At 44.7% G+C, this 23,358-nt stretch overlaps 1 protein-coding gene across 1 annotated transcript in view; it reads left to right on the top strand.

Moving 5' to 3' along the window:
* Positions 1–23,358, top strand: part of EYA2 (EYA transcriptional coactivator and phosphatase 2) — a 330,347-nt gene that overhangs the window by 101,176 nt on the left and 205,813 nt on the right. The window contains exon 5 of the mRNA XM_029613002.1: positions 12,528–12,644. Within this exon, the coding sequence (XP_029468862.1) occupies positions 12,528–12,644 (117 nt within the window). The remainder of the gene's footprint in view (positions 1–12,527; positions 12,645–23,358) is intronic.

Below are 23,358 nucleotides of genomic sequence, written 5' to 3'. Positions count from 1 at the left end.
ATGAGGAAAGGCTAAAGAGGTCAGGGGTGTTCAGCTTAGAGAAGAGACGGCTGAGGGGGGGATATGATAGAGGTCTACAAAATCATGAAAGGATTTGAACGGGTAAATGCAAAATGGTTATTTACTCTCTCAGATAATACAAGGATTGGGGGGGGGGGCACTCCATTAATTTAGCAAGTAGCACTTTTAAAACAAATCGAAGAAAATTATTTTTTTTACTCAACACACAATTAAGCTCTGGAATTCATTGCTAGAGGATGTGGTTTAGGCAATTAGTGTAGCTGGGTTCCTAGAGGAGAGTCCATAAACTGTTATTAATCAATAGGGAATAGCCACTGTGTGTTGCTGGCATTGGTAGCATGGGATCTATTTAATGTTTGGGTATTTGCCAGGAACTTGAGATTTGGATTGGCCACTGTTGGAGACAGGATCCTGGGCTTAATAGAACCTTGGTCTGATCCAGTATGGCAAATCTTATGTTCTTATGCTATATCCGCACATAAATACTATATGACTTAGTGAACATAGCGCACAAAACCGTACTCTACTTGATATTCCCAATGGAGGACACTTAAAGTACGTATATAGAAGTAGACTTTAAAAGCCTTGCCTGTGCAAAAATGGCCACACATGTTGTAAGTGGGCCATGCAGAAGCTACGCGAATTTTGAATGGCTGGGAAAGGTGTGCGTGCATCAATGTATGCATAGCCAGCAAAAGTAGGTGGAAAGTTCCAGCACTGATACACACAACTCCTAATTTTTGTGAGAGAGAGACTCTTTATAAGGCTCAGCCTGATACTCTATATATGGACCATTGTAAGGGGGCACTTTGATTTGGGGTGAGTTTTCGGGAGGCGGGTTAGGGGGGTGTTGTAAGTGATAAAAAGGCATTGATTTTTACAAAAGTCTAACATTCTTTAATGATGTCAGTTTTACCATGGATACCTCTGAATATGTCTGTAACACCACCACCCCCTAACTCCAACCTGCCTCCTGAAAACTCACCCCGAATCAAAGTGCCCCCTTACAATGGTCCATATATAGAATATCAGATTGAGCTTTATAAGGAGTCAGTCTCTTGCTCTCTTTCTCTCTCTCTCCCTCCCTCCCAAGCACATGTGTGCAAAGATTATTTTATAACCTATGCATATAGGGGCGGATTTTAAGAGCCCTGCTCGCGTAAATCCGCCCGGATTTACGCGAGCAGGGCCCTGCGCGCCGGTAAGCCTATTTTACATAGGCCTACCGGCGCGCGCAGACCCCGGGACTCGCGTACGTCCCGGGGTTTTCGGAGGGGGGCGTGTCGGGGGCGTGTCGGGGGCGGGCCCGGTCGTCGCGGCGTTTCGGGGACGTGTCGGGAGCGTTTTGGGGGCGGGTACGGAGGCGTGGCTACGGCCCAGGGCGGTCCGGGGGCGTGGCCGCGCCCTCCGTACCCGCCCCAGGTCGCGGCCCGGCGCGCAGGAGGCCCGCTGGCGCGCGGGGATTTACGTCTCCCTCCGGGAGGCGTAAATCCCCCGACAAAGGTAAGGGGGGGGTTTAGACAGGGCCGGGCGGGTGGGTTAGGTAGGGGAAGGGAGGGGAAGGTGAGGGGAGGGCAAAGGAAAGTTCCCTCCGAGGCCGCTCCGATTTCGGAGCGGCCTTGGAGGGAACGGGTTAGGCAGCGCGGCTCGGCGCGCGCCGGCTATACAAAATCAATAGCCTTGCGCGGGCCGATCCAGGGATTTTAGTGGATACGCGCGGCTCCGCGCGTATCTACTAAAATCCAGCGTACTTTTGCTTGAGTCTGATGCGCAAGCAAAAGTAGGCTGATCGCGCTTCTTTTAAAATCTACCCCATAGTTTATAAAGTAGCACGTGGCTCTTTTAAAATCTACCTGATGGTTTTTATCTGCATAACTACCCAGTCTTCAAACCCTTCACAGGTGTTGCTACATTTCCATTGCAAACCATCCAACTTGGCAGCCTTTGGGAAGTTGGTTGTGAAACATAATGTGATGGCAGATAACTTCCCTAAGGGCCATGCAGTCTGCCCAATCTGCTTCCAAGACAATGAAATGTGTTTGGGTGCTGGCTCTATCTATTTCAGTAAACAAGCTCTTTTTTTTTTTTTTTTTTTTTATTAAAGTATGGACTCCCACTGGAAAAGCATGGATTATTTAGAGTTGTCAATTTGCTGGAATTTAGTAATAGTGATTGATTGCTGTTGTTAAGAGGCCAGTAGGCCCCAGAAAATGACAATCTGTCTGACAGCCTGCCTCACCTGCAGCAATCTGGCACCAAGTGAGGGTACTGTGAGCACACACACACGGTGTCTAATGTGCTGCTCTCAGTGCCAGGCTGCTATTCTGCAAGAGAAGCCGGGGGAAAAGATTGGGCTCTACAGATGCCTGCAGCTGTGCCTCTTCCAGGCAGAAGTGAGGTGAGGAGGGAGGAGGAAGGAATGAATGGGGAGAGGCATTGGAATGGAGGATTGATGGTGAAGGGGGTGGAATGGAAGTATGGGGTGGCTTTTTTTTTTTTTTGGCGGGGGAGGGTTTTAACAGATTTGGTAACCCTAGAATTAATAGCATCCAGGTTGTAGACCATGAGGCTCCTAATTAGGTGCGCACTGCGCTTTAATTCAACACACAGTTCTGAGGATTCTCTATCCCCGAGCCTTAACATTGTGTACGTAACATTGCAGGATCTGCTTGACAACCTGAAAACACTAAACCTAGATACCTGAAAGAGAGAAAGGTAAAGGGGGATATGATAGACACATTCAAATATCATATTGGCTCGATTATCATAGAAGTGGGTTGTGGTTTTTTTTTTTTTACATTGTGTTAACCCCCCCCTTAAAAAAACAAACCCTAGCTTGCCTTATAATCATGGCCCGAGTATCACGTGCCCTCCTTCCGCTGAAGACTTGCATGGTGGTGTTATCCATTTTGGACAAATTTAATTTTTAGAAAAGTGTAATATAAACACTTTAAATAAATAACTAAATGAGAGGCCTGGTGGAGCCTATTCCATTGGGGCTGAAGGTGGCCATACGAGAACCGTGACAGAGCCCTTCCCAGAGGGGCCGTGTAAGGCCACCAGGGAGTCCTAGCGGACCCCATCCTATGGGTGCTGAAGAAGGCCATAAGGTAGCCCCAGCAAAGCTATGCTAATCGGGTCAAAGACTGCCCACAAGAGAGCTCATCTCATGCTGGAGACTGCTCCATGGCAGGCTTGGGCAGGGGAAGAGGAAGTTGCAACCATCGGGGGGGACGACACAGATGATAGAACCTTGCTGGACCCGGGCAGCAGTTAAGGGTTAATATCTAAGAGGATTGCTAGGCTCTGTATCCTTCTCGCCGAGGCTCCTGTGAACGTGTAGGGTAATAGGCTTGGCAGTAATTTGCAGCAAGAAAGCAAAGCATATGGGCTTCTGTGGTTTTCGTCTGCCGTCATATTCTGTGGACTGTCACCAGAAAAAGCCAGAACCGGGTGTGGGAGCCTTCGCCAAAGGAAAAAACTGTGATGACACAAGGGGGACAAGCTTCCCCAAATTGAATGATAGCTCACAGCAGACAGTGTTTTGTGGAAGTGCACTTGGCATCTATGATCTGGAGGGTTTCCAGTGAAACTTCTACACGGCTGTTCTGCTTGAAGCAGGTGAAAGAATGTAACCATTTGCTACTTAAATGTGTCTTCAGGGCACACACATGTCAGAGCCATATGTTACTTATAAATCCCATAGATTACCTATTAGGACGCCCTGCATATTTTATTTTCTGCACAATGTATGTGGCACTTGTATATGAAATATCCCACCTGGCCGGCAACCGGGAACAATGAATCAGTATTGGGTCAGTTTCTAGACAAAACATAGCATTGTGCTGGAAATTAATTTGGTGCAAAGTTCCTTTGGTGACTGACAACAGTTTGCAGGCTTCAGGAAGCCCTGTTTACTGAAAAATTAATTGTGGCTTAATGATAGCAGGCTGAGCTTTCACATGCGCTCCGTTGATGTTATGAAAAAGAGGAATGCGTCCCTTTCCGGACACCCACGAATCCAGAGCAGTCTGACTGTGCCAAAATAATGGTAAATGACATAGGGTGGCAACAGAAGTTCACTTTATTAATGATGTTGCTTAATCTTCATCTGGAATACCATCATCCTCTCTAAAGCACAGCCCATCTAGTAAAACTGAATATATTTCTAAACAATATTTTATATATTTAAAGTGACGTTACCATGTAGGCTCTTGACTGCCGTATTCTATTATATTTTAGGAGGTTTGCATTTGTTTTCAAATGACACAAAAAAAAAAAAAGCAGCGAAGCAGTCTGTTTTGTTATGTCATTTAATTTCTAAGCAAAACAAAATCCCCCAACGAAATTTGTTGGGTGTCTTCATTTCAAAAATAGCAGGCACCCACCCCGGCCTGCTCTACTGTTGCTGTGTAAAATTCAGCACCACCGAAATTTAAAAATGAAAACCCCTCAAACCACTCCCCTACCCAGCCCAGACACCTTCTGTTGGTTCTTTGATGTCCAAATAGGATAGGAGGCAATCCTCAGCCCCTCCAGCCCTGCCAGGTCCCAATCTGTCAATGGCGATTGCCAGACCTGAGACCGTTTTGTTTTATGGCCTTATACATGCAATGGCAAATACGTTCCTGGGTTACACCAGTTTTTTGAAGCAAACCAACATGCATAAGGTCATTTTGAAAATTATCCCACAGGATCTACCTACATACAATTAGAACTATTAACGTGCGCAGAAATGTTTCAGGAAAATTTACAAGCAATACTTTTGAACATGGAAAAATGCCTGCGGAAGTTCAGCGTCCTCCCTGACCCCGCCTTGGGAGTGCCTCCGCTCAATCCAGGTAAACATATGCACGTACATGATATACACGCAAAAGTTTACCAGCAGATTGGTTGGGCAATTTTATAACGGGCCCTTTCCAGAAGGCAGAAATGCCTTAGAACATGATCCTCTTATTGCACATTAAAACCCATTTGGTGAGTGCTAGGAAAAGAAATACAATAAAAGTGCATCCCTAGAGTCAGCCATGTTGAAACACTCGCAGTAGGTGTAGAGTGCAGAAATGGCGAGTGCTGGCCTGGCTTTGAGGACGGCCATATTACGCACATTAGCCCAGTTCTTGGACCAGACGTAGGCAAACATGGCTCATGAACATTTGTCGAGGAAATCCTGAAAATAAGACCTGTTTCTGGCACCTCCAGTTCCCCAGCCCTGTTTTCATACTGACACACAAAACTATAAATCTTTGTGAAGTAAAAGTTACTGCTTCCAAAATTTGTGGTCTGCCTCATACCGGGGCTTATTTCTAAATCCCCTGCTAGCTTGCAAACCCCTGCTGGGTCCTGGTTCTGAAAGCGCCCACGCTGCGCTTTGATATGGCCCAGCAGGGAGTCGGAGGTCAGCCTGGAGTGCAGCACTCAGCCAGAAGTTACAGAGGTCAGATCTTCTCATTCACAAAGTTTTTTTTTTTTTTCTCCCACGGAAAGTCCTACACTCATATAATAACATTGCACATCAGCTGAGCATTTTAACAGAAGCGGCTGTGCTTTTCCACAGATGTACTTTAAAGCAGGTTTAAGCACAAAGGCAACATAAAAATAAAACAAAGATAAAAAGTAGGTAGTCGCAATGAGCAGTCAGACTCAGCATTTCAGCAGCCGAGGAAGAGGTTTTGTGTCACACTTAGGTACCAGGTAATTGTTTCCTGGCTACGTCCCTTGCAGAATGCTGAACAGATTTTTATTGGGGTAGATGGCTTCTTGACGTCTTCTCTGTCCCAGCTTTCTACTTAGACCAGTTTTTTGGGATAATTTCCAAAAGTTCTCACTTCCGGTGCTGCAGTGAGCTGAGCAGATGTATTTTGCTGAGGCTCCCAATTTGAGTCTTAAAAACTCTGAATTTTTTAATTGCCACCGGGAAGTAACCTACTACAACAGAGTAAGAGCTTTACTAAGCTGTTTTGTGGCTTATTATGTCCACTAGAGCGTCAAAAAAGGAAAAAGAAAAGTTCAAGACGGTGGTGCCGGAGAACAAAATGGCGGCTGCACCTTCAGACCCAGTCAGATGGGATGCTGCGGCTATTATTCGTGACATCTCCTCAGGGGTTATAGCGGCCGTGGAAGGTAAACTGGATAAGTTGAATACTTCCATCACAGCCATAGATGCTAAGCTCTCGGACTTTGCCAAATGCTTCGCTGATATCGAAGTGGAAATGCACGATAATGCCGTTAAAGTGCAGGTCCTAGACCGGCAAATGGTGGCCCTCGAACGTGCGGTTCAAGCAGCACAGGTAAAAATCGATGATTTAGAGAACTATAGTCGCCGCAACAACTTAAAGATTTTGGGAATCACAGAAAATGTAACTGAATCGAAATTGATGGACTTAATGTACTCCTGGCTTTTGAAAGAACTTAAGTTAGACAGCACCTCCCCGAATTGGTCAATTGTTATTGAGATATCCACATTCCAAACTTTAAAGGACAAATATGGCTTAGATAATAAGGATTTCTGTGCCCATTTGCAGATACGTCATTACGTTGAATCTTTGTTACATGGCAACAAGGAGGTTTTCAAAGCAGGGAAATTTGAGGGGGCCGTTATTATCGCCTCTCAGACTGGGTTAATTCCCAAATTATATTGGGGTTTAATGGATTATTGGATGGTGGACCCCGTCTCCTTTCTTACAGCACAGCGGGCAAGAGATTTGGGAACGGCTTTGGAAGAAGATGATATTAGATTCTCTCTGACTGGGTTGGGACATTTAATGGAAAGTGCTAATCTTTGAGAAACGCATCTTAGTGGTGCACAAGCTTTACTTTTCACCGTTCTGGGACCCTGCTTGTCTGAAGTGTGGGGCAACAGAAGGTACTTTTTTCTATTGTTTCTGGGCATGTGCGGGCATTAAACATTTTTGGGCTTCAGACATATCTCTACTTGGACTGGGAAGGATGTGCCGTTAGATGCATCCCTAGGATTATTAGATATTTTTGATGATTATGAGATGTCTGATAAATATGTTGTTGTAGCTGCGTAAAGCCTGTTGTATAATTACAAAATGTATATTGATACAATGGATACATAAGGATGCGCCTACCCTGGAACAGTGGAGTATACAAATGTATAGCTTATTGCTTATGGAAAAGTTGTATCCAAAAAAACTGTAGGAGACAAAAAATATTGCTTTGGGTTTGGAAACCATGAATAGATTCTTTGTCTTGTAGAATTCACAGTCTGATGGTTAATTCTCTTTCGGTATCGTAATTTTTCAGCCGTAGTTGGGCTTGTTGGGTGGGGAGTAACCTGTTGAAGACATGTTATTCACTAGAGCTAAGGGTTTTTTTAATACCGTACTTTGTGTACTTATCTGTGATTGTTGGTATAATTCTGCTTCGGTTTGTTGTACTTATCTTCTGAAAACAATAAACAGACTTAACTATAAAAATGTTTTTAGTATTCATGTGGCATTTATTTAGTAGTAGGCATGCCAAAAATTGCATTTAACATGCTCACTGAGGGCCAGATTTTCAAAAGCATTTACACGCTTAAAACTGGGTTTTACATGTGTAAATGAACTTTACTTGCGTTACGTGGGCTTTTGAAAATTGCTGCAATACATGCCATTGACTTGTCAACAGATTAAGTGCATTTAATGCAGGTAAATGGCTTTTGAAAATTGCTACAATAATCTACTACGTTTATATGCATAACGCCTTTGAAAATTCACCTGGAAGATAATGATGTGCGCTCACTGTGAAAAAGCAGACAGATTTTGTAATGTTTAATATGCTTGCTTGCAGGCTGTATGGTACTCTTTACCAGCTGCTCCCCTTTCTTCCATAAAGATATAAAAGGGAGAGAGCACGTACTCTCCCTCTGGTCATCCAGTAGTGCTGGGACAACACAGTTTGTAAAGGCCGCAAGCCTTTGTAAAAGATAACGTTGTCATTTATACATCCATCAGAAGCAGGTGCTGCTCGGTGTGGACAGCATGAAGGAGTAGCCTAGTGGTTAGAGCAGCAGGCTACGAGCCAGGAATCAGATCCTGTTGACCCTCCTTGGGACCTTGAGCAAGAAAGTTTAACCTCCACTGGCTCAGTTGCAAACTTAGGGGTAGATTTTTAAAAACTATGCACGAACGCGCACACATGGACATGCGATTTTATAACATGCGAGCGCCAGTGCTTGCATGTTACAAAATCGGGGGAGGCGCGCACAAGGGGGGGGGGGTTTCATTTTTGCTATTTTCGCGCGGTGACGCATCGGGGCCTTCCCCAGTTCCCTCCCAGCCTGCTCCAATTTAGAGGTGGACTGGGAGGGAACTTTCCTACCCCCTACCCTAACTTCCCTTCCCCTCTAAAAAGCAATTTTAAATTTTTTTTATCTTTTTTTTTTCAAGTTACTTCAGGGCCTGACCTGAAGTAACTTGCGCGCGCCGGTAGCCAGCCGGCGTGCAAGGCTCAGGGACAACGAACAATGGTGCTGTCCTGGACCGCCCCGCCCAAAACACGCCCTCCAGCCTGCCCCTTCCAAGAGGCCTGGCACTTGAGCACGTCCCAGCCAGGCCTCTTGGAGTATTTGCCCGGCCACACGTAAAGGCCAGGATTTACACTCTCAGGGCTTTAAAAATCTGCCCTTTAGAGCCTACTTTACTGAGGCTTTTCTCTCATTCTGTCCATATGGGGAAGAATGCTTAGTACATGAGGCCCTTAAATTGTAAACCCTTTGGGGACAGGAACATACTTTCAGCAATCCGCTTTGAAGTAACTGACCAGTCACAAAAAGTGGAATATGTATCAAAAATTAAAAATAACAAAGGCAGTGTACAGGAGTAAACAGTCCGTGGACAGACTGAGAATAGATATTTCCAACCTCTGCCTCACCCTCCAGCAGCTTTTCGAAAGCACCCTTAGAACTACCCCATTGCTACTTCCCTCAAGCCCATACCACCCACACCCTACACGATTCCAACTTTTAGAGGATCTTGGACCAAAGGTGGAAGGCCTCAATCTAGACAACCTTAAGGATCCATTTCTGGATTCTCCTCCAGCCTGTAGGTAGCACTGTGAGCTGTTTTGTACTGAGTATCAAGACCTCCCAAACCAGTGCCCCTCGCTTCTGCCTGGTGGCCATCTTGTTTCCTGTATAGATTTGTTTTTATGCTGAGGCAGTTTCATCAGTCAGTTGCCAGAGCTTGGTCCTACCTTTCGGTCTTCAGACTCTGGCTCCATTCCTGGCTCCATTATGAAGACTTTGCAGATTCTACAACCAAGGTTCCTACCTGCTATCCTTCTTGGATTCATGTTTTGTTCTAGCTCTTCGCTTTGTTCCCGGTCTCTCATTCCTTGTTCAAACTGGGGACTTTTCCCGTTTCTCATGCCTTATCAGTCACTATTACTAGAGGGGTCAACCTGAAGGGAAGTTGGCTGGCATAGAAGGAAGACCTTCTTCCGTCAGTGGCCTGGATTTGACTCTCATGTCGTTAGACCGCTCATTTCTGGGACAACCCATGGTCGACAGCAATCACAAAATCTATTCAATGAGGGCAAGAGGCCATCTACTGCATTCTGTAGGTGAACAATCCATAGGGAATAAGGGTGCCCTAAGATGCATCACTGCTGAAGAACTGTTTCTTTTGCACCTTCTCATTGGTGATCAGCAAGTCCCTCTAATGGTCTTGCTTTCCTTGTCATGTGTCTTCTACTGCATAAGAGAATGATTGTCATGTTACGTTGCCTTATACATATTCTGTCTCATCAGTTTTATACTTGCCTTTTATGCTGTAAATAAGATTTGCTATAGTGTTATATGGTTTGTCATGGAAGAAATCTGGTGTAAGTTTTTGTCACAAGGGTTTAGGTGTTGGGAAAAGGGAGCTTTCATTCTACTTTGCCCCCTTCCCTCAGAAGTGATTGATAACAGATGAAAGATGCAGTTCTTCCTTTAGGAGCCTTGTGTATTATTTGTTATCCTTGCAAATGTGTGATAACTCTTGATACTACGAGATTTACTTTTTTTGATCCTAGTCAGTTAAAACTTGTTTTGGATGCCAGACGAGGGGGGTCAGGGTTTCTTCTCCACCTACCAATGTGGATATTGTTTGATTGGCTCGTACTCCTTCCATCCTTACTATGACTGCATTTCGATTTGTGTTATAGCCTTTCCCCAGGGTTATTATCTTGTGTCCCCCCCCCCCTTTTTATTGAGGTCTAATCAGGCAATTTACCCTGATAACAGTTTTTTTTCCTTTATTGCTTTTCTTATTGCTGTATTGCTTGTTATGTAAATTCTCTATTTTTCTTTGTCAAACATTTTATATATATTTGATTTGAAAATATAAATAAAGAGTTTAAAACAAAAAAAAAAGAAGTGATTGATAGTGGATAAGAAATGAGAAAGATGTGAAAATGGGAGCGATGCAAAGAAAGGGGAAGTAATCTGTCCTCTCCTGGGTCTTGCCATGTGTCTGCCCATTTTTCTCACGTTTAGGATCCTCTCCCATGCCACCTGCTTTCCACTGCCTCCATCCTCCCAGCTCGTCTCCCCTCCTCCTACCCAAGGTCTGGACCTGGATGCAAGTAACCAAACACCTAGAAAATCCCATGCTGCTGATGCCAGTAATAGCAGAGTAGCACGGGAGCTTCTTAGTGTTTGGGTAATTGCCAGGTTCTTGTGGCCTGGTTTGGCCTCTGTTGGAAACAGGATGCTGGGCTCGATGGACCCTTGGTCTGACCCAGCATGGCAATTTCTCATGTTCTTAAGAAGCATCCAGGTCCAGACCTTGGTTAGGAGGAGGGGAGACGAGCTGGGAGGATGGAGGGAGTGGAAAGCAGGTGGCATGGGAGAGGATCCTAAACACATGATCACTCGAGGAAAAGACCAATGCAAGGTGTGTAGCCAATACCAGCACTTAGGAGGAGAAATGGGTGGCATTGTTATGGGTCAGAAAATCCAGGGACACTTGTGCCTTGTTGTTTTCTCTGCCGTCTTGCTCTCATTCCCTCTTCTCCTCTTCCTGCAGCATCCAAAGTGCTTATGTTTCCTTCTACAAACTGTCATAGGCCAATAGGTGGCTTTTATAGTGTGCGCACTCGCAGTCCGTGTTGAATGTGTGGTCTGGAGCGGGTGATATGTTTTTTTGTCCTTAGTATGCTGTCACTAATTAGGGTTTGATTTAGTGAAGAGGACGATGATTTGTTAAGCACGCATGTCTTCATTTGCATCTCATTACGCTTATTAGCGTGTGTGGCAATAATATGGTTTGCCACCTGCTTGCTACAGTGTTGGTGGATACCTTAGCATGCAGAACACCATTGTGCACATTAAGATGGTAACAGCTGCGCAGGCGCACATGTATGCGCGTATGCTTGACCAAAGGACGTGGCCGTTTTATGACAAACGCACGTATTTGCGCGCATGTTATAAAAGAGGATGAACAGGCATGCATGTGTGCACAATTTTATAAGGATGTGCGCATGTGTGCACAAATGCCGCCTCTACCGCATAAGTGGGGGGGATTTTATAGGTGACACGCATCAATGCAATTACCAGTTTCCCCAGTTCGCCCAGGTAATGGATAGGACTTCCTAACCCCTCAAGTTAAACAGCCTCCCTTTTACCCTGTTAGCACCAACCCTTAAAAACCCGCTGACTAGCCTATTTTTTTTTTTTATTTTATTACTTACACGCTATCCGTAGCAGTAGTAATGTTACACAGCAGGGGACATAAATACTTACATGCAGATTTCATGTTAAAGTCCCGGAACAACCATGTCCCACCCATGCCCAGACCACGTCCATGCCCTGCCCCTCGTTTGCAATTTCTTATTTGTGCGCGAACTGGGAGATGCAAGTGAACTTGGGCACCTTTTAAAATCAGCGCGGAGTGCGCCGGCCAGACATACTTGTGTATCTCCCGGTTTTTGTGCACCCTGGGCTTTTAAAATGAGCCTTTTAAACTGGTTTAGCTTGCACCCTAAACATTAGCACCCTTTAATGAATTGCCCCTTTATGATTAAGATTATACTTACATAGTAAATGACTGCAGAAGAAGACCAAATTGGCTCATCCAATCTGCCCAGTTGCGATTCTTGCACTTTGGGTGTCTGGTGATATAAATTCCCATATTCAACCCAACACTGGCTCCCCACTCCCAGTATATTTAACTGAACTGTCAACCCCTTCTCTACCACTGCCTTCATATCCGTCCTAAACATGCTCAGAATCAGTTAAAGTGCAGGCCTTCAAAACCTCCACTGGAAGCCATTTCAGGCCTTATCACCTTACGCTCTAATTAATGTTAAAATTGTGTGAAACGTGGAAGCAAAGAAGGGAGAGTTATTTATATATTTAATACCTGTTTGCCCGCCTTTCCACGAGAGCACCTAAGGCGATGTACAATAAATAAACATTTTCAAATAAAATGGGTATGTAAATTATTTTTGACCTTTTATGCACCCCATGCATATTGCAAGCATTTATTTTATTTTTATCTTTTTTGCTTTCCTAGGCATCAAAACAGAAGACAGTCTGAGCCATTCCCCAGGACAGAGTGGCTTTCTTAGCTATGGTTCCAGTTTCAACGCCCCTCCTCCAGGCCAGGCTCCTTACACTTACCAGATGCATGGTCAGTAATGCTGGTTTCTTTGTTATCTTTCAACTTATGGATGTTTCAAGTACCCAGGTTTAGTATTTTGGTTGTTTTGTCTTCTGTTTTCTTAAAGTCGGATTTGTCACATTAGAACTTGCCTGGTTCTCCTTTTGGTCTTCCTTTTTGGATTTGTTCTCTGTTTTCTTATGGGCCTTTATTTTAAAGTTGTAATCTTCAGATCTTTATCCTGTCTCCTTACTTCCCTCGTGTTAATATGGTGCCTGCGTGAGGTTTGGGGAAGGATTTATTTATAAAGGTGATAGGAGTGAATAAGCTGGAGGAGCTTTCCAAACCTTTAATGCTGTCTTCGCAGAGATGAAATGCATACATTGGAACGATTAAAGGGGATTCGAATGATTCAATTTATGCTTAACCTCTATTTATTTATTTATTTATTTTTAATTTTTATATACCGGAATTCCTGTATACAATACAAATCAATCCGGTTTACAATAAACAAGTTACCCTGGTTGGGACGGTCCGACCTGGGCTTATTACAAGGAACATTGAAAGTAACAATAACATTTAACAAATAACATTTGACATTATTCGTGTTTTGAAACAGTATGTGTGTTCAACTTTTTACAGGGAACTTTAGTAGCATATAGAGTATACAAGTATACAGTTATATAGAATGTGATTAATGACTGTTAAATGAATTAATGAATTAATGACTCTAAATGAATTAGCTGAGCAGAATTTTCACTGGTACTGCTTAAAGGGACGCCTGCCATTTTATTGTGAAGATGCTTTTAGACGACTGCCAGCGTACCAGAATACAGCAGGTAGCATTCACTGTCCCTTGGAGGGAGGGAATCTGTCATTCAGCAATAGTGACATCTATTGGCTTCGCCTCAGGGTGCATGTGACAGACCCGGTTCTGGAGGGAGAGAAATTCCGCAGCCCCAGCCAAGGGGCACCATTGCAATGACTGGGCTACGAGCGAAGAGGAATGAAGGTTACAAAGAGGGTTGAGGTGGAACCCCAGATAGCTGCAAGTGAAGGTTCATGGTGCTGTAGTCCACAGAGAGGCCAGTTCTAATTGAGCTGGAAGCCCAGGGTGCACACGCAGCAGATTTCCAGATTGTAACAGCATTGAGATATTTTGAGGGAACACAGTATTTGTGCAGGCCGGCAGCTTAGTCCAGAGCGAAGTAGCACAGAGATTTGATGCCAGAGTGGAGAGAACCTCCAGGGCTTTTTTGGGGTTGTTTTTTTTTCTTAATAAAAGTGAAGAATGTATTAACAAATCATCTTCTATAATAAAATTCTTGGACCATGTAGCTGGCTGGATGTTGGAGGGGTTAGACTGATGGCATTTATTTCTCATGCTGTGGATATAATTTATCCCATCTTGGGGAGGTGGGAGGGAATAATTCTGTGTTTTCAGCTGGGATTTTAGAGGGTGCACAGTTTTTTGCACAAGTCTGAATTATGCAAACTAAGATGACCATTTTCAAAGCCCATTTAAGTGGGTGAATAGCTATCCGTGCACGTAGGTCGGGCATTCGAAAATTGCACGCCCCTCACTGTGGCTAAACGCATGTGCAGTTTTTCGGAAAGCACATAGTTGTAGCTTGCAGATTGTCAGAAGAAAATAACATGTAGTTTGCATTTTCAATTCTATGCCTATCTTCCATGAAAACAGCACCCTCACAAAATGTAGGTGTAAAAACGGCCGTGGATATGTTGTGCCCACAGCAAGTTTCAAAGAGAAGGGTACATGTGTACTTTTTAGTTTTGAAAACTGGTGCAAAGTCCATGGGTATAACGTACCTGTAGAGGACAGCCCAATGCGCACATTTTGAAAATTACCCCGCTAGAAGCGCCTTCACCGTTGTGCGTAGGTGGGGAAAGACTTATAAAAGAGTGACACGGGGGTCTTCGCTTCCAGGCTTTATTTTTAAAATGTAATGGTTCTTGTCGAACAAGGCACTGGAAACAGATGTGAGCAGCTGAAATACGGAGCAGAAGGGGGGGGTTATAATTATGCTTTACAGGTAGCTGTTTGGAGTCATTGAGGAATTGATTCAAGGATTTTCTCCATTCATATCCTGGGTTGTGGGTAGGAAGTACCAAGAAAACGTTTCCTTTGTGCGCATAACCGATTTCACTTTATGTGGGGGATTCTCTACAGCTGAAGGTACACCGGGGTCTTTCCTCTACCTAGTAACCTTCTAAGATTAGATTCAGCGACCCAAATCATCATCATCATCGTTGCCCTCTCTTATTTATTACAAGCTTTTCCAACAAAAGAACTCAAAAGCGAGCTGCAGCGAGTGAAGGAAAGCATTTTCGCGGTTCTGTTCTGGGGGATACTGAGTGCTCTCCTCTGAAGCCCCCTTTTAGAGTTTTTCCTGGGGGAAAAACAGCGCAGAGCGCAGGGATCGCTTTCCCAGTTCTCCTCGCTCAGGTGGCCCGGCCTCCGCTCCATCTGGCTGGGTTTCCGTGAATGTTGACTTTGAGAGCAGTGCCCTTTTGTGCGACATGTGTTTATCCGGCGCAGTGCATGTTCAGAAGTCGCTCTGCAGATGTAACACATTATCAGGTGTAGCCAAAAACAATTAGAGGAATGGGAGAGAGAGCAGGAAAAAAAAATATCCAAATGGAGATTTGCCTTGGCCCAATCACGGTTTGTTTGTTTTGAGGGTGGAAAGGGGCGGGGGGGTTAATAATGATCCGAATGGACTATGCCAGAACATGTCTCAGGAAGTGAGAATTATTATAGGCCTCAGACTGAAAGAGGAAGTAAGAATGAATAAATCTGACTGTTGTGTTTCAAGGCTTTCTGGTATATCTGCTATTGGGTATATATTGCTGTTGGCTTAGGTATAAAGCCCTTTATGAAAATAGCCATTCCGACCTGCACTGCAGTTTAATAATCCAAATGTACTGTTGCTTCTGAGGTTTAAATTCCACAAGGGCTGGCATTTCTCCAGCTTCCCCAAGTATTTTCAGTTTTGCTGTTTTTCTTGAGGGCTGTTTTTTTTTGTTTTTTTTTCACCCCCTGAGAGCTCCCCGCAGCAGCAGCACAATATTTTCTTTAAGATATTGAAAACTTATGGGGACAGTTCTGAAATTGTTCACACGGGCACGAAGTCGGCGGGTTGTGCATCAGTTTTCAAAGTGTCCGCAGGCAGGTATTTTTCACTTTGCGACGCGTCGTGAATCAGAAAGTACCTGCGCACATTCCCCCCCCCCCCCCTTCTTCCTGCAGGCACTTTTTCTTTTCTCTCATGGAAAATAGCGCGCGTCGAGTTGAAAATGCAGTCTGTGTGCGCTATTCTGCTCCCCCCCTGACCTGAACATGTCCCTGGGTGGGCTTTTGGTAAATGCAACAAACAGTGCATGCACTTTTCGCCGCATTTATCAGACAGACCAAATTACGCCTGTAAATCGCCATTTGCCCATGTAGAAGGCTTTGCAAGTTGCTCCCTGTGATTATAGGAGGTAATTTTCTAACAGCCTACATACATTAGTTGGCAAAAATGCCCATAAATTAGACCCATTCTCAAATTATCTCAGCAAATTTACCCACGCACAATTTACACCTATTTTGCACGTGGAAAATTTTGGGGAACCTTTAGGTACATGCATTTTGAAACTGCCTGTAAGTCTGAACCCTTCCCAATCCTGTCCCCCAGAAGGTCCTCCGCTCAGTCGGAACCGGGGCTGGTGCCGCAAGCTTTTACTCACACCTGGCTCGGAGTGGTGGTGGGAGGTTCCGGTACTTTCTATCCCTTTCCAGCTTACTTTAATGCAGTCGTTGCAACAACAGGCCAGGGCAGGGGGACCGAACACCAGGCCTCCTTCCAGAACCCTGCCCCTGGAGAGCCCTTAGTCTGACCACTTGGTGGCGTCATCGCAAGATGACCAACCCCCCTTCCCCACAGGGACTGTGAGTGCCGCTGGGCTCGTGATACCCCCAGCCCCGGCAATCTCAGGGAGTGGACGACTTGAGCCAGACCCTCCAAAAGTCAGGGTATAGCATGGCCACCGAGCCACCGGACCCAGCCCTAGGTTTTCACTGTTCGGCCATATCTGGAGCTCCCTTTCTTCTTCCCTCAAGCTGTGTGTATACAGCATCTGCAGCAGGGCCCAGGAAGCAAGCCTGGATCTTCTATAGAGCACTGCATGACCTTTGCTCCTCAGCCCCCCTGGCTTTATTTATTTTGCATTAATTTCATTTATATCGAATACATAAAATAGAAACAGATTTAGGATTTGTTTTAAAACAAATCCCCAAACTCCCATAACTGTGAATATTTTTCATGCATGGTTTTCCCAAATTTTAAGTTTTACACAAAAGTTCCTCCAGATTCAACCATTATATGCAAAAATAATTGTGGCAAAAAAATGTGCAATAATTTTATGTCCATCTTGAAACCGCGCAAGTTTGATCTAAGGCATAAATCTGGTGCCATGCAAAAACTTTCCTAAAACTCTGTGCCTGCTAAAACATAAGGGGCACCCCACCACTAGGCTTTTAAGTTGAATGTACTATCTTCAGTGTTTCGAAATGCACCAGTGTTTGAACCAGATTGATTTCACCAATGGTGTTTTACCCATTCCGGGTAAATTTTTTTTTTTTTAAACCTCAATTCTGTGCTTGGATCTCAATCCACACTTGAAGCTTGTTTGAGCAAAAAAATCTTTTCCCCTTCCTCCAAGCCTTTGCAAGCAAACCCAAGAAAAGCCCCAGGAAACTCCTGAGCGTGGAATGAGATTCAGAAATGGAAGCATGCCCCCCCCCCCAAAAAAAGCTCTGTTCTGGCCCTGCCCATTTGGATGTCGTCACAGTCCAGCCCTGGTAAGGCTGCATATAAAAGTGCTAGAAAGTCACTTTCCCAAATCACTTTCGTGAATCGGTTTACGCCCCCTCCTCCCCCCCCCGGAGGTGCCCTCTTGCTCTGTAGAGGTCAGTAAAAAGGTTGCAGCTCCCCTAACTTGAATCATTTTTTTGTTTTGCCGTTTGCAACTCATTCTACTGCCATGAGATTATAATAAGTTAATAAACCCCGAGTTAGGTACGCTCCCTTCAGGGGATAAAAAAAGATAATTTAATAAACTGCAGGTAGATTTCCTGTACAATTTGATGCACATAGCGGAGAAATAAAGAGGCAGCTAGAACACAGAAAGGCAGGCAACAGAAAAAAATAAACAATGCGGGAACGAGGAGATTATTGGCGCGGAATCCAAAAGGAGCGCTACAGCTGCTCTGTAAAAACAAAGTGCAGTTCCTATGATTACTGCTCAGTTCATGAACAATTTGTCCCTGGTTTACACCACGATTAAGGGGAATTCTAGGGCAAGGTTGTTTTCTTGTGCACTTTAAACAGAAAGCAGAGAGAGAGCCGCACGTCCGGTAACAGGAGAATCCTCTAGGACGAGGTCAGTGGGAAATGTGAGCTGAGCGCCAAAACAGCACAGGGCCGGGTGGGGGTGGGGAGGAATGAGGGCTGCAGAAGCTGGAAAGGAGCGTCCGTTCATAAAGCAGGGAAAAGGACAGAGGAATGGAAGTCACACTCCTTATCATGCCAGAGCGCACTTGATTACCCTCCCAGAAAAAACTTGTCAGACTGAAAAAGTAATATTTATCGTTCAGATTCTGGGACACCATTATGAGATCTCCAGGGGTCAAAGTAGAGGGGAAAAAATTGAGGCTGCTCTCTTTTCTGGCTCCTCGCTTCCCTCCACCTCCCTTCTTTCCTGCTTCCCTTCCTCTCCCCTCCTTATCCCCCCTAGTGTTTTCCATGCGTCTTTCCCAAAGACCACGGCAGGCTGCCGTTACCCTGTGCCCTTCCTCTCCAGCCACCAAGCACATGGAGCTGGGGAAAGATTTTGGGGGCAATTTTCAAAAGGATTTACACGCTTAAAACTGGGGTTTGTATGTGTAAAATGCACTTTTCCTCTGCAAGTGGGCGTCTGAAAGTTGCTACAGTACATGCCATTAAATGGTCAGTAGGTTTTTACCCATGAAAGTGCACTTTACAAGGTGAATTTTAAAAACCCAGCGTGCCAAAACCAGGAGACACGTGCACGAGTCAGGCTGGCTCGTGCCAAGCAGATTTTAAAAGCTGCCTGAATATGCACGGTACCCCCCCGCACAAATGAAGAGTTCCAGAATGGGCGGGGCAAGGACGCGCCTGGAGTTCACATTGAAATCTACCCATAAATACTCAACGCACACAGGCACGCGCTGGGGTCCCCTGCCGCATAACTTCACTTCTGCTATGGATGACGTGTAAGTTGTAAAATAAAGGCAAATAGACAGATTGGCGGGTTTTTAAGGATCGGGGCTAACGGGGTAGAAGGGAGGCTATTAAACTAGGGTGGGGGGTTTCTGGAAGTCCTATTCCTTACCTGGGTGAACTGGTAAAACTGGTAATGGCGTCAGCGCGTGCTTCTTTTAAAATCCCCCCCATTTACGTGGGAGAAGCGGCATTTGCATGCATAGGTGCACGTCCACTTAAAATTGCACGCACACGTGTGCACGTGGTCAGGCTGTTTTATAAAAGGCGCCCATGCTCGTGCACATGTGCCTTGTGCTTGAGGAGACATGAGGTGCAATGAGCAGGTACATTTCCTCTGCGTGTGCCATTCATGTTCATATGTGCGCGTGGTCAGGCTGTTTTATAAAAGGCGCCCATGCTCGCGCACACGTGCCTTGTGCTTGAGGAGACATGTGGTACAATGAGCAGGTACATTTCCTCTGCGTGTGCCATTCATGTTCATATGTGCGCGTGGTCAGGCTGTTTTATAAAAGGCGCCCATGCTCGCGCACACGTGCCTTGTGCTTGAGGAGACATGTGGTACAATGAGCAGGTACATTTCCTCTGCGTGTGCCATTCATGTTCTGGGAGGGTTTTCCTACTGTGGCCTGTGAGGGGGCTGCTTGGGCCAGGCATGTAAGGCAAGCACCAAGATACAGTCCGGCCAAAGTTTGAGCTGCATATTAAAGGGAACAGCCAGGTTTTTTTTTTTTTCTTAGATTTTTACCATAAATATGGGGGGAAATAGGTTTTTGAACTTTCTGCCATTTTATACGTGCTGCTGTTGGGACACTAGAGACCATGGAGACAATGATTGCTCGGTGTATTGAAGATGACTTTGTTGAAATGCTACGATGAAGACCCAGTTGAATACAAAACATACTTAAGAAGTTATCACATTTTGCATGAAATTCTTAGGGCCGGGCTGCAGACAGATCTGCTGAGCTGGACAGTGCGCTTTGCCTCATAAACCCCGAATTCATCAGTTCACTTTGCCAGCTTAGGGTGAGGAGAGTGCAGCCCGCAAAGTGACGGGATCTCTGCGGGCTCTCAGCAGAACAGCTCTGGGTCGCGCCGTGGGGGCCCTGAGGATTCCCGAGGGCACGCGCAGATCGTCCAGGAGAACCTGCAGCTTGTTTTTAGCAGTCTGTGGTGCTACATTTAGGAGCTGTGGGAAAAGTAAAATTCTTGATTTGTTGAAAAGACCTCGAGAATCTGAAATTGTTCACCTTTATGCAAAAAGATCAACCAATTAAATATCTGGAAAATGTTCCTGAAAAGATGAAATACCATTAGTATGGGGAGGGGGGAGGTCAGAAATCAAAGCTTTTTAAGGGGTAAACTTGCATTCACCCATTTAAAAAAAAAAAAAAAAAGCCTTTACATTATTTTTTGCCGTCCCCGCCCATGTTGTGGGTAAAAGTTTGCGTTTTGCTCACAATGCCCAGAATGTGTTGACTTTCTACACTTGGGTTGAATTGAGCACTGTTTCAGACCTTAGTTTTAAAAGCGGTGTAATTAGGTATTGCAGGAAGTGATTTACTGTACGTGCATCTGACACTTCCACAGTGTTGTCCTGCTGAGGAGACATCATACAATTTTATCTGCACTGTGCGCCCAGGCTGGCAAATGCTATGCAGTGACCCTGAAACTGTGAGAGAGAAAAAAAAAAAAGTCTGCACAATGGCCTGCTGTCGGTACCTAACCCAAATTGCCTCGCCAAATTAGTGCTCAAGAGGCCAGACTTCCTCTGTAGTTCACTACCTGTGACTTCCCAGGACTGCTGGCATTTCAGCACCTTTTACGTGCCTCCAAGATTTATTTGCCTTTCCCCGAACGACCAAATGCTTGTGCGAGGCAAGGCCCTAGCGCTTTGAAAGTCCCGTGTTCCTTGCCTGGAGTGTGGCATCTGGGTCTTTCCCACGCTACAGCCCATTGCACCTCAGCCCCTCTCCAGAGGAAGTTCTTGATCCCGGCATGAAAAAAAAAAGGACTTGATTTCTATGCCAGCCTGTCCCAGAGGTTCCCGGCCCTTGCGCTGTACCTCAGCCTGATTCATGTCGAGGTTCTGCCGCATCGACGCCATAGCTCAAAGTGACAGCCTACAACAGCTGAACATCGTTGGGCTGGTTTTAAGATGGACCATCAGGGGGGCTCTTAAAAGTCAAATTTTTAACCCCAGTGGCAAGGATAGAATGTTTGGTTGCAGCATTTCAGGGGAAAAAAATTTATTTTTTGAGATAGAAATAAATTATACAATTCAGGTCAAGCATGTACACCCGAGACAAGATCCACAAATGTTGCTCATTTCTGCCTTTTTCCTTGTACATAAAGGATTGCTTGGAAGTTGAACGAAAAAGTCACAATTTTATGTTTATATAAATTGTGCTTAGACCGCTTTCCTTATCCCAAATAAAGCGTCTGCTCAAAGTGGTGGATAAAGATTAAAAGAAAAAATACAGTACATAATTGAACACAAAGCTATGCCAAAACCAATATTGTACGTAGAACAAAGGCAACAACAACATCATGTAACACTAACAAATGACACTGATTCCAATCTGATAAAAGGAGACAAAAACCCCTCCACCAAAAATTCAACAACTGTTCATACTCCATTCCGCCCAACCAACCTCTACAGATGTGCTGAAATTGTTTGGTCACATGCAAGAAGAATAAGTGATGGTCTGTTGATAATACCACATTGTTGAAACGTGGTAGGACCGTTCTTGACTTCATGATTGGCTGCTGGAGATTCCTCCTGCTGCCAGGCTCAGCACTAGAGGGTGTGCATACTGTGAAACTGCCCAGGGTGGCACACCCCTGGGGGCGGTGGCATCGGCTGGTGCTCTGTTTTCGGTCCAGTCATGGTGGCGAGCAACCAGGACCATCGAGAGAAAACTGGGCTACAGCCCACAGAGGCAGAGCAGGTCTTTTGAAGAGGAGTGCCAGGCTGCCAGCAGTAAAGTCCCAATACATGTAAGCTGCTCCCACATTCGGAGCAAACATGGATCCCCAGCAGTATTTTTTTCCCTGGTTCTGCGCTGCTGCTGCTGCTACCACTGACACATGACCCGTGCACAGCCAATAGTGAGGCGGAGAGTAGCAGGGTGAGCCCTAGGCAGCATCAACACCAACAAGGCACATGGGACCACCAGCGGTAAGATAAGAGAAGGAGGGGTGAGGAAGCCACAACAATATCTTGCTGCTCGGTGTTTCTGGGGTGTTATTGCTGGTATATATGAATTTTGTGATGCCCAGCAGAACCTACTTCCAAGACTGCAGGAGCCACACATGAGGAGGGTCAAATGAGTAAGAGAGTCTGTAGTTGAGGGAGAAGGAAAGAGTGGGAATGAGGGAGAATATGTGTATGTGTTGGAGAGGGAGAGAGCGTGTGTGAGATTTGTTGAATAGGGTGATATATTAGATTTTATTGAAATTAGAGAGGGAGAGACCATGTGTAAGGGAGAGTGCGTATGAGTTAGAGAGAGAGAGTGTGTGTGTGTGTGTGTGACAGTATATGTGAGAGTGGGAGAAAGTGTGTGTGAATGAGAGAGGGAATGTATTTGCGAGCATGAGTGTACATGTGAGAGAGAAGGAGTGTGTGAGTAAATGAATGAATATGATGTGTGTGTTACAGAAAGGAGAAAGTTTGTGGCCTCCGTACCAACCCCCCACCCCACTAATCCAAGACAGTATCAGGGTGACTAAAAATCAAAAGTTCCCAGGTATGGCGAATGGAAATTTTTTTTAACATTATTAGTTTTAATTTTGGGGTGTTATTTAATGAGTCTATGGGACATTTTTTAAATTTGTATCTGATGTCCTATTTGTCAGCTGTTTAGAAATATTCTTTTTATCAGTATTGTTTTACTAATTTGATTAATGAATTTATTATATTTCTTGATGTTATTGTTTTATGCTTAATGAAGAATGGTGAGTTTTCTGTTTTTCCATTGTTGCACTGTATACAGAGTTTGGCGTGTTGTGGTTTCCAGTTCAGTTTTTGACTGCTTTTCTATTTGTACTTTATGGTCTTTCTATTGTGTATTTGGTGAGAGCCTGTCTTGTTCTGCATGTGTGTCCGAAGTGAGGCTTCTGCTAGTGTATAGTTTCTGTGTAGGGATCTATAGCAGCCTGGTATCTTCTGTTTTCCTAATATGAGGTATATTGGTGTTTTAAGGCCTGGTATAATATTTGCAGTCTTACCTTGTCAAAATTTGTGCTGGCAGTTAGTGCTGTTTTAGTATGGAAGACATACTATATTATCAGGTGAATTTTCCAAGGAGTTATGGATGTAAATGTAACATAATATCATATCAGTTTTCAAAAGCCGTTTACCTGCATTAAGAACACTTAATACAAGTAAAGCCTATTGACAATTCAATGGCATGTATTATAGCAATTTTCAAAAGCCC

The sequence above is a fragment of the Rhinatrema bivittatum genome, chromosome 8, assembly GCF_901001135.1.
Source record: "Rhinatrema bivittatum chromosome 8, aRhiBiv1.1, whole genome shotgun sequence".
Lineage (NCBI taxonomy): Eukaryota > Metazoa > Chordata > Amphibia > Gymnophiona > Rhinatrematidae > Rhinatrema > Rhinatrema bivittatum.
The sequence above is the reverse complement of the archived record's forward strand: the minus strand, read 5'-3'. Positions and strand labels throughout refer to the sequence as shown.